We start from the raw sequence: 14,994 nt of genomic DNA, 5'->3' as shown, positions 1-14,994 counted from the left end.
ACAGGATTGATGTGCATGTTCGATAAATCCTTTTGCTGGGTGGAGATCAGATTAGAGCAGGGAGGACAAGGAGAACCCAACCAGGGGAGTACTGGTCTTATCCAGACAAGAAAGGTTAACGGATAAACTGCAGCAGGGGCGGAATAAGAGCTACCATCAAAAAGGAGGCACTCACACACCAAGAAGAAATAACTAGAGACGGAGAAGGAGAACTGAGGGCAACGACCCAGGCAATGCGGAGGAACAAGGACCGACAGCTGACTATCTTGTGGAGGTGGTAAGGGGTGACCAGGGTCATCTCTAGGATCTGGCGTCAGCAATCTTCCCCTGCAAGGACAGGAAATTCAGATAGAGATCTGATTTGAAGAGCCACATTTTGATTTGTTAGTTATGATACTCACAGATGTTGACATAGAGATGTCCACTGGCAGAATATTATTATCTAACACTCAAGAGAAGGACTCATATTTTATCTCCTACAGTTGCAGATCAAAGGAAGGTCAAGGGTAGGATCCTGAGGTCTCTGACCGTGACAGCAGAAGAGGGTTAGTGAAGGAATCCCAGAGGAAAAGCCAGCAGAGAGGAGGTGGCCAAAAGTTCACCTGGGTAGTCACAACTGTAGTTTTAAGAAAGGCAGCGGTCAAGAGGACCAAAGGCCACAGGGCAGTCAAGTGAGAGACAGAAAAGAGTACACTGGACAGGTCACTTGGGAGTGTGGCATTTGGTGACCCACTTCTAGAGTACTGGATCTGCTTAGCAACTGAATCTAGGAGGGGTCCAGAAGATAAATCACCTAAAGAATGGTCCAGGGAAGCAGGATGTTTAACCCAGAAAAGACTGGTGTTTCAGACCCAAAACCCTGGAAAATGGATTTGTTGCGTTCTATAGGTCTTCAGGCATCTGGACCCAAATGCAGTGGGCCAGGAGGTCTGTGTTTAGCGTAAGGAGATAGTTCCCATCCATCTGTACCACACCAGGTGTGGGTGGACTGCTTTGGGTGTCAGCTCCATACCCTCACCAGCCAGAGAAAGACCCCTCAGCCGGTAAGTTGCTTTTGTGTCCATCCCAAATCAAACAGAGGCAAATACGGTGAGCACACTGGCTCCTCCCCAGAGAAGCTGTGCTAGGACAGCACAAACAGGGTCCACTGGGCAGGGCAGGCTGGGCAGAATGGTCTCTAAATTTCTCATATTTCCAAGCTTCTACAAATCCCTGACTTTCTCAGAAGTGTACTTCAGTGTCTTTAATGTCAGAAATAATTTATTTTACACTTAGTTCAGATTCCTCCTCTACCAATTTAAGTCTGTTTTCTTGGGCTTGAAGGTGAATACTAATGAATCCAAACAGCACAGAGGATGAGACACAGTCTGAGATCATCTTGGCTTTGTCTTATGGGACATAAACAAGTAGGCTTCCTCATGATGTGACAAAATATCCCCTAAGCACACTCAGAGCCTAAAGGGGACAGTGTGTCCCTCCCCAGCCCCCCTTGCTAAGAGGTAGATCTTATGTTGTACTGACAAGCAGCTGTGTGGCTTACAGGTCAGAGAAAGTGTTCAGGCAACCAGCGAATGCACTCTTGCCTCAGTTTAGGACCCAGAACAATATACCCCAAAGAGAGAAAGTGATTATGAAATAGCGCTGAGTCCATACCAAGTGGCAGGCATGATGCAGGTAGTTTTCCTTGTTATGCTGGAGACTGGGTTCGTGTTAACCCTGGAGGTATTCCTACTCCATCCATCGTGCCTGACTCTACTACAGAAGTCAGGACCATTTCACCCTCAATGGATGCCATGTAACTGAATTCTATTCAAATCGGCACATGCAATTTCTTTTCTTTATAGGAAAAGAATGGCTTCCCTGGTGCTGAGCTATCTTAAAGAGAGATGTGCAGCTTGGTGCTGCAGCTGGGGGAAGGAATGACCACGGAGGAGGGAAAGACAGAGGACAAAGGCTGAGCTTGACATGTTTACGTTACAACTTAGCTGCTTAGGCTTTTCCTGTGATGTGAGAAAAGCAAGCCAGGCTCTATTTTGCTTCAGGTCCTTCTGGCCAACAATTCAAATTTCAACTGACATGGATACATCATTCTTCCTAAACTATGAGACACTGGGCCCATCGGGGCTGTGGTCACGTAAGTCGCAAGAGTCATGCAAAGGAGTTAAGGTCAGGATATATTGAATCTAAAAATTCAGTGTTTTCTACAGAATGACACTGGCCCCTGGTGGGTTCTTGCTAACAAAGTTCACCTCCTCAATCTCTTCTATGAGGGGAACATTTTGGGAGGAATATGATCTATACACCTCTGCAAGAGTCATGGGCTTTTTAATAAGACGAGAGCACAGTTGTTCTTTGTAGTATTTCCCATACGGTCAGGGTTTTGCCTTTGCCTACACCTATGTCTTCAAGAGTTCCACCTATTCTCTCTCATACAATGGAATACTACTCAGCCATAAAGGAAGGTAAACTAGGGTCATTTGTAGCTAAATGGATGGAGCGTGAGACCATACATTTAAGTGAAATAAAGTGGACATACACATGTAAATATTTCACTGAAAGTGTAAATAGGAGCCAAAATGTATAATAGATATTGTGATTGGAAGAAATCATTCAAAATGAAAGAGGAACCAGGAAGGAAGGAGGGGGAAGAAAGGGAAAAGAAAAAATGAGAAAAGAGAGATAAATGGAAACAGAGCTTTGTAAATGAGCAGGGGAAGAGGGGTTAAAAGGAGGGGAAAGGAATGGGAAAAAAAGATAAATCAAGATATATCCTGTACAGCTACAAATTCCCTATGCTGAATGGAATCATTATGTGTATCTAAATATACCAATAAACTTAATAGTAAAAAAGTCATGGGACTGGCTGCTGCCCTGTGCTGCTCCAAACCACCTCATTTCATTACTCACAACCCATTACACTCCCTCCCAGTTTAACCGAAGATGGGCTTTAGCCCGATAAGCAAGCATGAAAGTAATAAGCTGGTTTCTCTGAGTGCCCAAAGAGAGCAGGCAGGACTACACAGGGTGATCATAAACGCCACTCGTAAGACAGTGGAAAAATCCATATTGAAACTCAAGCAATTCAAACATAGCTTGTGGGGCAAACACTTATGATAACCATAGCTACGTCTACTCAAAAAGGCAAAAATCCAATTAAAAAACCCTAACAGATGAAGGCACGGAGGAAATGACCAGAGTCATTAAGAGAGTGAGGTGCTTTTGGAGGGTTTCACTCCCTGACCTTACGTCCTCCGGGGTAATGAGGCTCAGCAGATCGCCAAGGCCTGCTTGGGCAGCTGCTGGGACTGGGATCAGGCACAGTGCAGAAACAAAGTGGGCCACAGCGGAGGCCCAAAGACCACTCTGTCTTACCTACACTGAGCCTCCTCACTTGCAATGATTTAAACATCAAGTATCCCCAAACACTCATGTTTTGGGGGCGTGGTCCCCAATGCTGCACTGTTCAGAGGTGAAGCACAGAGAGGTGACAAAAGAGCAGGGTGCCAGTCTCATCAATAAATTAGCCCACTGATGAGTTTGCAGTTAATAAGGCATTGGGGGCAGGGCCCAGTTAGAGCAAGAAGGGCAGTGGGCCGGCCTTGGAGGAGTGTGTCTCATCCCCTGGTCTTTTCTCTCTCTCTCTCTCTCTCTCTCTCTCTCTCTCTCTCTCTCTTCCCTTCTCTGGTTCCTCACTGCCATGAGGTGAGAGCACCTCTCCCCCGCCACACCCTTCCACCATGATGTCTGACTTGCCATAGGCTGATGTCAATGGAGCCAGCCCAATATGCACTGAAACAAACCTTTCTCCCTCTAAGGAGACTTTCACAAATATCAGGTGTTTGGTCACAATGGTTTTCCTATAAGCAACACCAAAATTAACCTGTGGAAGGACTCAGCACGATCTAAGGAAGATCCTATGGGACCGCAGAGTGGCTCCTTCTTCTGTTCCCAAGCAATACACACTAGGGCGACAGCTGACTGAGCCTCCTTTCCCTGTTGTACCTGCTCCTGCCTGTCATGGTTTATGTCGGTGGCCGCCAGGAATCATGAGTTTGCATTGTGCATTTGTGATTGGTTCATTGTCTAGTGCTTGTATTGATGGTGTCAGTGCTCCACCCACATAGGGGTGGAGCCAAGACATGATGTAATGGTAGGAAGAAGGTGTCTCTCTCTCTCTCTCTTGCCAGTTCCTGCTTACTGTTTGCAGCCACCATGAACTGCGGCCCAGCCATGCCCGCCTGCCTTGGAGCCAACTGAGTGTGGACTGAAACCTCCAAAAACTGTAAGAAATAAACCTTTCCTTTCCCAACTTTGAGCATCAGATATTTTGTCTCAGCGACAAGTAAAAAGTAACTAAGACACTGCCCCATCTGTGAAATGGAGCCAATCAATGACCTGACCTACTCCACAAGAAGAGGGGAGACAAAGTTACAGTGAGAGAAGCCGTTCGTAGGCTATGCAAGCAAAATCTATAAGGCAGGCTGTAATAACTGCTACTGTTCATGAGGCTGAACTACATGCAACCTTCTGATCTCAAAAATGGCAATTTTACTATGTTCAAATCAACAGAGACATGAGGTGGGAACGAGCCTGTCTGAAACTGGAAGATAATAATTGGAAGAAAAATAAAATGAAAATTAACAAAATAAATCAGTAAACTCAGAAAATAAACAAAACAGAAATAAACTGAAAAGAAATGGGCAGAATCGTAGTGGTCTAGGTAATTTTTTAGAAGTCTCCTTCAGAGAGAGGAGCATCCTATTCTTGAATGTCTTCGGCTTGGGAAGATCCCCACATAACAGCATCTCTGTATTAACTTATAACCTACTTTGTTGCAGAAACAGTTTAAAGATAGGCAGATCAAATGGTATTACTTCAAGCAGGAAGAAAAGAGGAAACAGAGGGGCAGGACTAGGATGGAGCCAGGCCTGAGGGCAAAAGAATCGAAGCAAGTGACCACTTCAAGGCTGGGTTTCACATCTGGCTGTGGAAGGGCTGCCCAGATGCTGTCTGTAACATCTGTGAGATGGAGACAGGCCAGCTGTGCAGAAATGAAGCTCCCCATGGCACTGGACTCAGACAGGAGCTGGTCCTGGAGGTCCCCCTGACAGCATTCTGCTCCTGATCCTTTACAGCGTCTGATGGCAGTCCACATATCAGAGACACGTGGAGAGCGACAGACCAGTCTGAAATTGTCTAGCGAATGACGACCCAAGATGTTGGGAGAAACATCCTTCCAGCAGAACCTTACCGGGTCAAGTCAAGGTGGCTGATGACCAGACTCCGTCCGTGCTCAGTCTGAGAGAGCTGCAGTAGCAGAGCCAGGCTCTGCTGCTGAATGGCCATGACTTTGGAGGTCAAGAGGGAGGGCACCAGCCTGGCCGTGTCAGGGTGCAGCACAAGCAGACGCTGGTTTTCCTCTGCAAAACACAGTTGTCACCTGCTGTGTGAAGATTACCATAGTAATTCAGCCAGTTCTGTCTCCCATTATCCTAATGCGAAGCCAGCTCTTCTGCACTCATTTGAGAAGCGTGATGTGATATTGGAGCAGGACCCTAGAGCCAGACTGCTGGGTCTGACCGAGCAGGGGAAGTGGCCTTGGCAAGTTATCAACTCCTGTGCCCCTGTTTCCCCATCAGTAAAATGAGGGTCATAACTCACTCAATAAACGACACATGGCATGTCCAGGGTGCTATGGCTACAAACAACCTGTCCACTAGAGTTGGCAGGAGACTCAGGAAGTCAATCCATGATCGTGCCAGGCAGGGACCAGCACACACAAATTGACTGTAATGTTATGACTGTCAAACGGTCTTTGGTATGTAGCATCTCGAAATGGCAGCAAAGGGAAAGAAATCAGCTTAATTGTAACCATCATTAGAAATCGATCCTCATTAATGGCTAGTGTGACCATCAAGTTTTTTCCAGGAAACTAGAGTGTCACATGAGGACATTCATTAATACCATGCCCTCCTTCCTCAGCTATGAGCTATCTCCAGGGGAGTAGCATAGGATTTACCCCTTTTCATCTGCTTCGTGTACTGAACAGGCAGGTACTTGAGGGCAGGCAGGGACACGGGAGGGAGGGTGACATGAGCAGTGAAGTCAGGCAGCGCAAGACGGACCGCGGTGGAAGGGGGCCCGTTACCCAGGTCTCGTGCCCTGGGCTTTCTCCCCGTCTCCACCTTGCACAAAGCGGTCAAGCAGAGGAAGCAGACCTCAGCTCTTCCAGCCTCAGCCAAGACGTAGGACAACTGGAAAATGGACCTGCTGTAGGTAATTTAGGCAACACAGACACAGCACCACGCTGAAAATGGAAGTCCCCTTCTCTAGGGCCACCTCGGATAGGACCAGTTCCCTGAGGAGCTATATTCACCCCACTGTAAGAATAATATTAAAAGTATTATGCATCCTACTCTGCAGTTGGCTTTTCTCTCCCACTCTGCAATACATCATCAACATATTTTCATGTTCTTACTATTATGTATTCCCTCGTCCTGCTTAAAGGCTGCTTTTTATTTACTGAACTAAGTATATCAAAATTTCACAGGCCTGAGATACAGATAAATATCCTAGGTCATATCTGACCATATTTTTCAGGTGTTTAAAAATATGTAACTCTCACTTCACAGGAAGCACAGTCAGTGGGTGACGGTGGCAGGTTTATGAGGAGTGCAGAGACTGGCACCAGGTCTGCCTCCCTCCCTTCTGCAGGGGGCTTTGTGCACACAGCCCGAGCCTCGGGGGTCCTATTCACAAGAACAGGGCGCCCAGTTGGTTATTCTGTGCAGGAGCCCTTTAAAAAATAAGCCTGCTGATCGTTTGGTTTTCTAGAGTTTATTTTCTTAAATTCTTGATTCTCTCACTCTACTAAGTGAGTACAGCTGTGTTATACTCCGCATTTTATAGTATATAAACTGTACTTGTAGGCTTTGCCCCTGGCTTCCCAATTAGCCCTGTGGAAATGTCACACATCAATCATGATTCCTGGTTTTTGTGCTGTGTGTTTTCTATGAAACACACTTTTTAAAAATGAGACAAACACTTAAAATCTTTACTTACACTGAAGTCACAAAGATGACCAAGAAAGATTACACAAGAGCTTAATGAAGTCCGGAAGATGCTACTATGAAAAAAAATTTAAGACTGACATGGAAAATACAACTCCCTGCAGCATTGTCCTGTGTCAATATCAGACAGGATTAGTGTCTGAAAATACCACTGGCTGACGGTCCTACAGCTCAGATGAGCACTGTGTGCAGTAAAATGATTCTTGGGCAGACAGGAAATGAAACGCTCTATGCCCCCCATTACCAGCCATGAGCAGACATCACCAGTCTGCAGAGAGAGGCCCAGGTGAGAGAGCACTTGTCAGGCTGCAGCCAGCAGGGACCAGGTAGAGACTTAACTGCACCGGACACCTTATTTGGGTGCAGGTGCTTTTTTGAGGGAGGAGAGAGTGTATGTGGAGGCCTAGAACCAGCTTTCCAGGACTTGGCTTGGGGGCGGGGGGAGGAATCCCACCCCACTGTGCAGCTCCAGCACCGCGGCTCATCACCGGAGCCCAGCAGTCACAGTGTAGGCTTACCGTTCCCACGGCACACTGCTTGCCAAAGCTTAAGAATGGTCACACAGACTGTCTCTTCAATCACATCTTTTTCCGCCGCGGAAAGGCACCTACAATGGATGTGCAGAACAGGGGGAAATACAGAAATCAGTCTTGCTTTGCTTTTGACTGGGGTTTATTTCATACCTAGACTTTTGGAAGTAATTTTATGAGTCAAAATCACAGGGCACTGGGGTCAAAGGACTGGCAGTGACTGAACCAAAAGTGCCAGGATAAGTCCCCGGGCTGGAGGAAGCAGGGTGAAGGCTGCCCAAAGGGTGGGTGGTGAGCTGGGGCCATGGTGACAGCCGGGACATTCAAATATGTGCTGGCAACTCAAGCCTATGTCAGAATCCTAAGCCTCAGGAGTCACGCCAGGTACACAGTGGAAATATAAAATAAAGTAAAAACGAGTTTAATAAACCACCTCCTACCATGTAGATCTTTCTCCACATGAAATTCTAAGTAGGGTCAGACAGGACCCAGTCAATTCTACTTTCTCATGTGACGAGAGAATTCAAAAAGAGAAAAAGAACACACAGAAATCCTGTAAAAACTGGTGGGAAACCACTACCTCCCTGACTCTGAAGTGCCCGGAGAAGCCCGGGACAAGCTCTTGTTCCTCGTCTCCAGCTGACAGCGCACACAACTCAAGCAACCCCAGTGCCAGGCTCAAGTGCATTCATGTGACACCCTTGACTGACCCCTCCACCTCCGCACACAGAGGGGCAGAGACACGGTAATGTCACTGCTTGTACGATCATCATCTGGCTTCAGGAGAAATGAGTGTGTGCTTGCCTTGACACGAGCTGTCTTTCCAAACGTCCCTACCTTCTTATGACCTCGTTGTCACTGATGCTGCTGAATCCATTGTGCATTCTGAATAAAGTTTGTTCTGCATCTGAAACAAATTCACAGGAAACCACGTCAGGCTCCCGAATTGCCTGGCTGGCGACAAGCTGCAGCCCGGTCAGCTGATACGGAACCCCGGAACGCACAAGCACACTAATTTAAAGCTTGGCAGAAACAAACACCTTTAGATTCCGAAAACCACAGCCACTCAGTGCTTGAGTTAGAGAAGTTACTCAGAGCAGAGCAGAGCTGGGGTGGCCCTGGAGTCAGTGGCACAACTCATCCCTTTGCAGTCTCCAGAGAGCCTCTAGGAAATGCTTGACCTCTGGAAAACACTGGCATTCACATCTATCCCAAAATACTTATTTTGAATCTGTTTCCAGGCTCCAGAAAAAAACCTGTAATCTCCCAAAGACTGTCAGAGGGGATATTTGAGCAACTTCTACTATATACTAAAGGGAAGCCAGCGGCCCCATCCATGTGTACAAAAAACACTCCCACTGAGCAACAAGAATTGCTTAAGGCCTGGCATCAGTGTTCACAAGAAAGGTAAGGTTCTCATTAGAAGGCCAGCTGATGCTTCCTGGAAACCACTTTCACATTACAGACAGCCACTCAGCGTTACCTGAATGGATCGTACGGTTCATCCTACCAAATTCTGCACTCCAGTTTTCTCCAGGAAGTGCGTAGAATGTTTGAGGTGAATGTGTGGGTGGTGACTATGTGCAGGTGTGTGTGGGATGTGAGGAGCACGGTGAGGACTGTGTGTACAGAACATGTACACTGTGTAAATATGCTGAGCCCACCGTGTGCAAGGCACGCAGTGTGCACATGTCCTACACATGTGACAGGTGAAAATGCTCCCTGTGAGGCCTCCCTCTGTGTGAATGTGCGCGTGGTATGTATAAGAGGGCTGATGAAATACGGTATCTAAGTTTTTAAAAGTTTATTACAGTAAAAGATACAGTGCCCGTAAGCACGCTCAACCTGCTCCCCCGCCTTCACCCGACATATCCCGCTTTTCTTTCCTCTTTGTAAAGCGTTCTGGAAATCTTCTTTCAGGAGCATCTTCACGAGGTATGATCAAAAATATGGTCAGTGCCACCACCAAATGCTATCCGAGGGAAAGGCATGGTGTGTCCGCACCTGCGTCCCCTGGGGCTGACACCGAACGATTTCTGGCTCTTCTCAGAGTCAAAATGCCCTTGCAAGCTCAATGTTTGGAATCAGTTAAGGACGTTGAGGCAGGCATGATAGTGCGACACAAAACAGGGCTTCCAGAATTGTCTCAGAAAGCGGCAGGCATGATGGGAAAAATTTGTCCTAAGTCAGGGGGTATTTTGAGGGGAACCCAGTGTATCATATGCAGCGTGTGCTTTGCACTGTGTTGTGTGTGCAGTGTTTACTGCATGTGTGGCAACGGATGCACGTCTGAAGAGGGGACAGGGAAGAAAGGGGCGGGGATATTTCTTGTGCACCCCTACAGCAACTATGTTAGAGCAGATCTTTAGTCAGTGTTTGTAGAAAGAAAGAAAGAATTCGTTTGTCTCTTACAGCTGACCCCCCACGCCCTGCGTCCTCACACTGAAAACACGCCTGAGATTACACTCATCTCTGGCTTACCATCCTTCATCAAGTCAGTCAGGATCTCAATTCCCCCCGCATAGAACAAGGGTGCCTGGCCAGGCTTCGAGAGGGTTTCCAGGAGGTTTTTGGTTGTCACAGCAGTGCTGTTTTTCGAATCTAGTAATTCACGGGCTTTTTTCTCTTGAAGGTCTGCCTTCTCCTGTAGATCTACTTGGTGCAGGTATTCTGGTGAAAATAAGCAGGAACATATAAACCAGACAAAACCCTTGCCATCAACAGCACCATACAAGAAGTCACCCAACAATACGCCACAGAAAGTCACTGCTCTTCCCTTGCTGTTTTTTTTTCTCTCTTGTTGGACGTTAAAAAGTATAGAGCATTAAAATAATCTGAACAGTTCTTCAGCACAGAAAACTTTAGGAACAAGGTAAAGCCCTATTCTTAAGCCATCTTGGGGGTGCAGAGCGGTCTGGAACACTCTGAGGGGATGGAACAGAGGAAAGGAAGGTGAAAAGTAGAGTGGGAGAAGAGGGGGGAGAGGAGTCCTATGGGCCTCTTAACACAGGGTGAGGGCCAGGGCGGCTCATGCAGAAAAGAAAAGGTGTTGCCTTGTGGCTCCAGGCAGAGAAAACAGGAAGACACCCAGCAGGGAGGAGCCATAAGGAGAATGAGGTTTGGAGCACGGATGCCAGCAGGAACACTCTCACCTTTCACCTGTGTCTGCAGCTTAGGGTTTATTTCAGACATCTTCTGGTAACACTGTCGGGACTGGAAAACAGAAACAAGACCTTGAAGGGTTGTTGGGGCTAACGGTGATTGCAAGAAAGACTGGGCTCCTGCATTATCCACCTGGCTTCCTGCGGCTCCCGGAGCAGCACAGTGTGCTTACGATGCTTTGTTCAGGCTTTTCTGGTTCTAGGGAGGATATAGGGACGATTTCAAAGCTCATGCTAAAAATCGTGTTGCCAGATACAGACTGGGACGAAAAATATATCCAGTCCTAAGTTTATGTGGATCATGTCTGTCTGGGATAGGGATAATCATCAGGTAAATGCGAAACTTAGGTATGACGTTTGCACTAAGAGAAACTAGGAGGACACTTGTCAGCTGTGTCTAAAGGGAGGAGGAAATAAATGAGGTTGGAGGCACTGTTGATAGAGATTCAGGAATAAGAAAAAAGAGCTGCCTCATTGAACGCACAGCCTTCAGGACAGCTGCAGGGGTCCATTCGCTCGCTGACCACTCTGTCTCAGTTAGAAAACTTGAAAGGGAGGTGCTGTCATTGAGGGAACTTAGGTAAGAAGTTTCTGGAAGACGACAGATTCCAGTTCACGGGGATTTCAAGGCTAAGACACCACTGCCCATATGGATAAGAAATGCCCAGAGTATAATCCAACCAGTCACTGAGGCCCGGGGTGCGGGGGGTGCTAAGGAAACACCACAAACAGTTCAAAGACATCTTGAAGTGAATGTTCATGTCTCATCTAGAAGCCAGATTAAGAAATAAAGAAAAGCATCACATTTTACAAAGGGGCACTGCTGCAGAACAGAAGTACGTACATTAAACTCAACTTCTCTTCAACCCCAAATCCAATTTATCAGTAATTTCTGTTGGCTTCACCATCAATATACACCCAGAATCCCAATGCTTCTTATTATATCCACCGTCCCCACAGCCACTCCTATTTAGGTAATTTGTTTCAATCTTTTTTTCTAATGGGTTCTGGTTTTTTATTTTGCTATTCCAAAATATATTCTCAGACGTCAAAGTAATCCTTTAAAATGTAAGTTAGAGCCCATCAGATTTATTAAAAACCCTTCCACAGCTGGCAGATCACTCAAAATAAAAGCCTAGGGCCTCTGAAAAGCCTTCTAGAATCAGTCTCCTTCTCACCTGAACTTAAAGTCCATGATGAAAATCATATATTTATGATTAACTGATTAAAATCACTCAAATGGAGAAAGAAGAATCCCTTCAGTAAATGATGCTGGACAACTGAGAGTCCACATGCAGAAGCATAAAGCTGAACCCTTAACTCACACCGCACACAAAGATTAATTCAACGCAGACCAGAGATTTAAAGGTGTGAGCTTCAGCCATAAAACTCTTAGAAAAAAAAACCAGATAGATCCTTGATCCATTTTGACTTTAGTGCATGGTAATACACAGGGGTTTAACTTTAGTCTTGTTTTGTTTTAAAAATTTTTAAAAAGACTTAAAAAATAGATATAAATATTCATTTTGGGGAACCAAAAGCTCAAGCAATCAAAGAAAAAATAGACTTCATCACAATGAAATAATTTTGAGTTATGAAGAATACCATCAACAAAGTGAAAAAGGTAACATGCGGAATGAAAGACAGTATCTGTAAATCATGCATCTGGTAAGAAATCTGTATTCTGAATTATGAAAAAGGTTTAAAATTTACTAGAAAAAGACAAGTTAAAAAAGCTCACTTAAAAATGGGCAAAGGATCTGAAAAGACAGTTCTCCAAAGAAGGTACAACAGTTAATAAGCACACAAAGACATATCAGCACCGTTAGTTACTCGGGCTGCACAAATGCACACACCACGAGAGGACATTCACTAAACAGATGTAAGGAAAAAGAAAGATAACACGGCGCAGTAAGTCCCGGACTCGCGAATGTGGAGCTGCAGACTTTCACAGCCGTGCACAGACCTCGCTCTACACAGACGCAAACAAATCACAGAAGCGGCTCTGGGTCTGGCAGACATCGCCAGTCGTGCTGCTGTGTGCTTACTGTACAGTGTGATAGTGTATGGTAGTACAGAGCTCGATCAGAGCCCAGGATGTCTGGAAGCAAGAGGAGAAGCAGCGGCGATGTGGTTTGGTTTTTTAATGCTTTACATTGTATGCCTGCATTGAAGGTGTGCAAGACTCACTTTGTTGGATGTATGAATAAATCTAACTTAGGAGAGCAGAACTCATCTGTAAGCTGGAGATTTAGTACAGGTACCAGAAAAGACGTGAATCAACTGAGTCTCTGGGAAAATGCTGAAAGAATTACAGAATTTAAAAAGTTGTAGCTGCTTTGAAAAATAGTTTGGCTGTTCCTCAAAAGGTTAATAATGGAGTTACCGTGTGACCCAGCAATTCTACTCCTAGACATATACCCATGAAAATTGTAAGCACAAAAACACTGCCCATGAATATTTATAAATGCCTTAGGTATAACAGTCAAAATGTGGGAACAGCTCAGATGGCCCTGAGCTGACAAATGGGGCACTCATGCAATGGCATTTTATTGGGCAGTAAAAAGGACTGAAAAACTGACACATACCATGACTTGCATGAACCACGAAAACATTAGAAAGTGAAAGACTTCAGCATAAGAGAGGGCATATTACAATGTCCGGGGCAGGCAATATGTAGAGGTGGAAAGCATGACGGCTGTCTAAGGCTGAATGTAGCCGAGGGAAAGAGCAGCACTTGTGAATGGTTCTGGTGATGGACACCCAACTCAGGACCTACTAAAATGCCATCGATCGTGTGCTTCCCAGAGGTGGGTGAGCCACTTTCCTCCCGGTGGGACAAACACTCAGCATCTTAAAGGAGGACGCGTTTAATTTGGCTCACAGTTCAGACATTTCAGTCCGTGCTCAGTACCCTTAAACACAGAAATGGCATGGCGGAAGGGCCTGGGCAGAAGAAGCTGCTCGAGACATGGTAGCGGGGAAGCAGAAAGAGAGAAAGTCGAGGAGCCAGGGAAGGAGAGATACCCTTCCAGGTGAGCTCCCAGTACTCATCTGTAACTAGCTCCGCCTCCTAACAGCACAGTCAGTTGAGCACTCCTGTAATTCAATCACCTTCCAAAAGCCTGGCTCATGAGTGCATGAAGCCTTTGGGGGACATTTTGACTGAAACCATAACAATGGGTAAATTGCATGGTATCTGAATTACATCTCAGCAGAGCTGTTATTAACAGCATGTAATGTCTTAGTATACATACTTGGGCTATTATTCTGGGTGATGAGATTACAAGTGAATTACATTTTCTCTTTCCCTGTGGTTTTTCTTTCCAGAAGTTGGATGAATCCTGGTAGAAAATGCTGCCAAAGAAATTCCTACATCTGGCACGATTATATTTGTCTAGGAAAATGCTAAAGGGAAGAATTATACCAAACCAACTTGGAGGGCCAGAATTCTCTGGAACAATCAATCCAGAGCAATACTCTGTGGTCAAGCATGCACTGACATCCCTTTAAGAACTCACCACACTGTATTTCTTCAGAGCCAGGTGGGCTTTTCCCATGTGGAAGTATGCTTTGGTGCATTTTTCATCACACTGCATAAAAGAGAATAACTGATCAGATGTTTCAGAAGATGTGAAGTCATCGGTTCCCCTATCTGCTTCACTAATAGAGGGAAGGCAGTGCTTTGGTCTTCAGGATAGCTACCAGAGTTGACAATTATAACTTTTTGGTGCACCTGTAACAAACCTAAATGATGCCTGGGAGGAGCCTGGATGTACAAGAAGCTCTCCATCCAATTAATAATGCCTGCCAGTTTTCAGTTCTATTTAATGAGGCTTACTCAGGAAGCAAACCAGAAATTCTTACTTTAGAAGAGCTCTTAATATGGAATGAACATTGGAATCACACAGGATGCTCATGAAAATCCCGACCCTATATCAGTTAAGCTATTGTCTTGGGTAGAGTCTAGGAATAAATGATTTCTAGCTCTCCAGGGGGTGTAACTGTGCATCCACAGTTGATAACAACTGGTTTATTAGAAGAGGGTGAACTGGCTCTGGGCAAGCAAGCGACTGAGGTGATGACTCAGTGGCCCAGGGGACTTCCTCCCCTCAAATGGCCCACAGCATGTACGCTGGGATCCTACATTCACATCACTATCTAGAGTAAGGACCCTCTCAAAAGGCAAGATTGAAACTCACTGCTCAGAATGCATTATTCACATAGGGAATT

The 14,994-nt window shown here is 45.7% G+C and overlaps 1 protein-coding gene across 3 annotated transcripts in view; it reads right to left on the bottom strand.

The window, feature by feature from the left end:
* Window positions 1-14,994, bottom strand: part of Ttc12 (tetratricopeptide repeat domain 12) — a 57,478-nt gene that overhangs the window by 16,349 nt on the left and 26,135 nt on the right. For all 3 annotated transcript variants that reach the window (XM_023566224.2, XM_003472687.5, XM_063255778.1), the window contains exons 8-13: window positions 14,283-14,354; window positions 10,753-10,813; window positions 10,082-10,270; window positions 8,438-8,507; window positions 7,589-7,677; window positions 5,252-5,420 (exon numbers count right to left, since the gene is read on the bottom strand). In XM_023566224.2, the coding sequence (XP_023421992.1) occupies window positions 5,252-5,420; window positions 7,589-7,677; window positions 8,438-8,507; window positions 10,082-10,270; window positions 10,753-10,813; window positions 14,283-14,354 (650 nt within the window). The remainder of the gene's footprint in view (window positions 1-5,251; window positions 5,421-7,588; window positions 7,678-8,437; window positions 8,508-10,081; window positions 10,271-10,752; window positions 10,814-14,282; window positions 14,355-14,994) is intronic.

Source organism: Cavia porcellus, unplaced genomic scaffold (genome assembly GCF_034190915.1).
Source record: "Cavia porcellus strain 051 isolate PalLab524CR breed Dunkin Hartley unplaced genomic scaffold, mCavPor4.1 scaffold_9, whole genome shotgun sequence".
NCBI classification, from domain to species: domain Eukaryota; kingdom Metazoa; phylum Chordata; class Mammalia; order Rodentia; family Caviidae; genus Cavia; species Cavia porcellus.
Note: the sequence above shows the minus strand (reverse complement) of the source record. Positions and strands in the feature narration are given on the sequence as shown.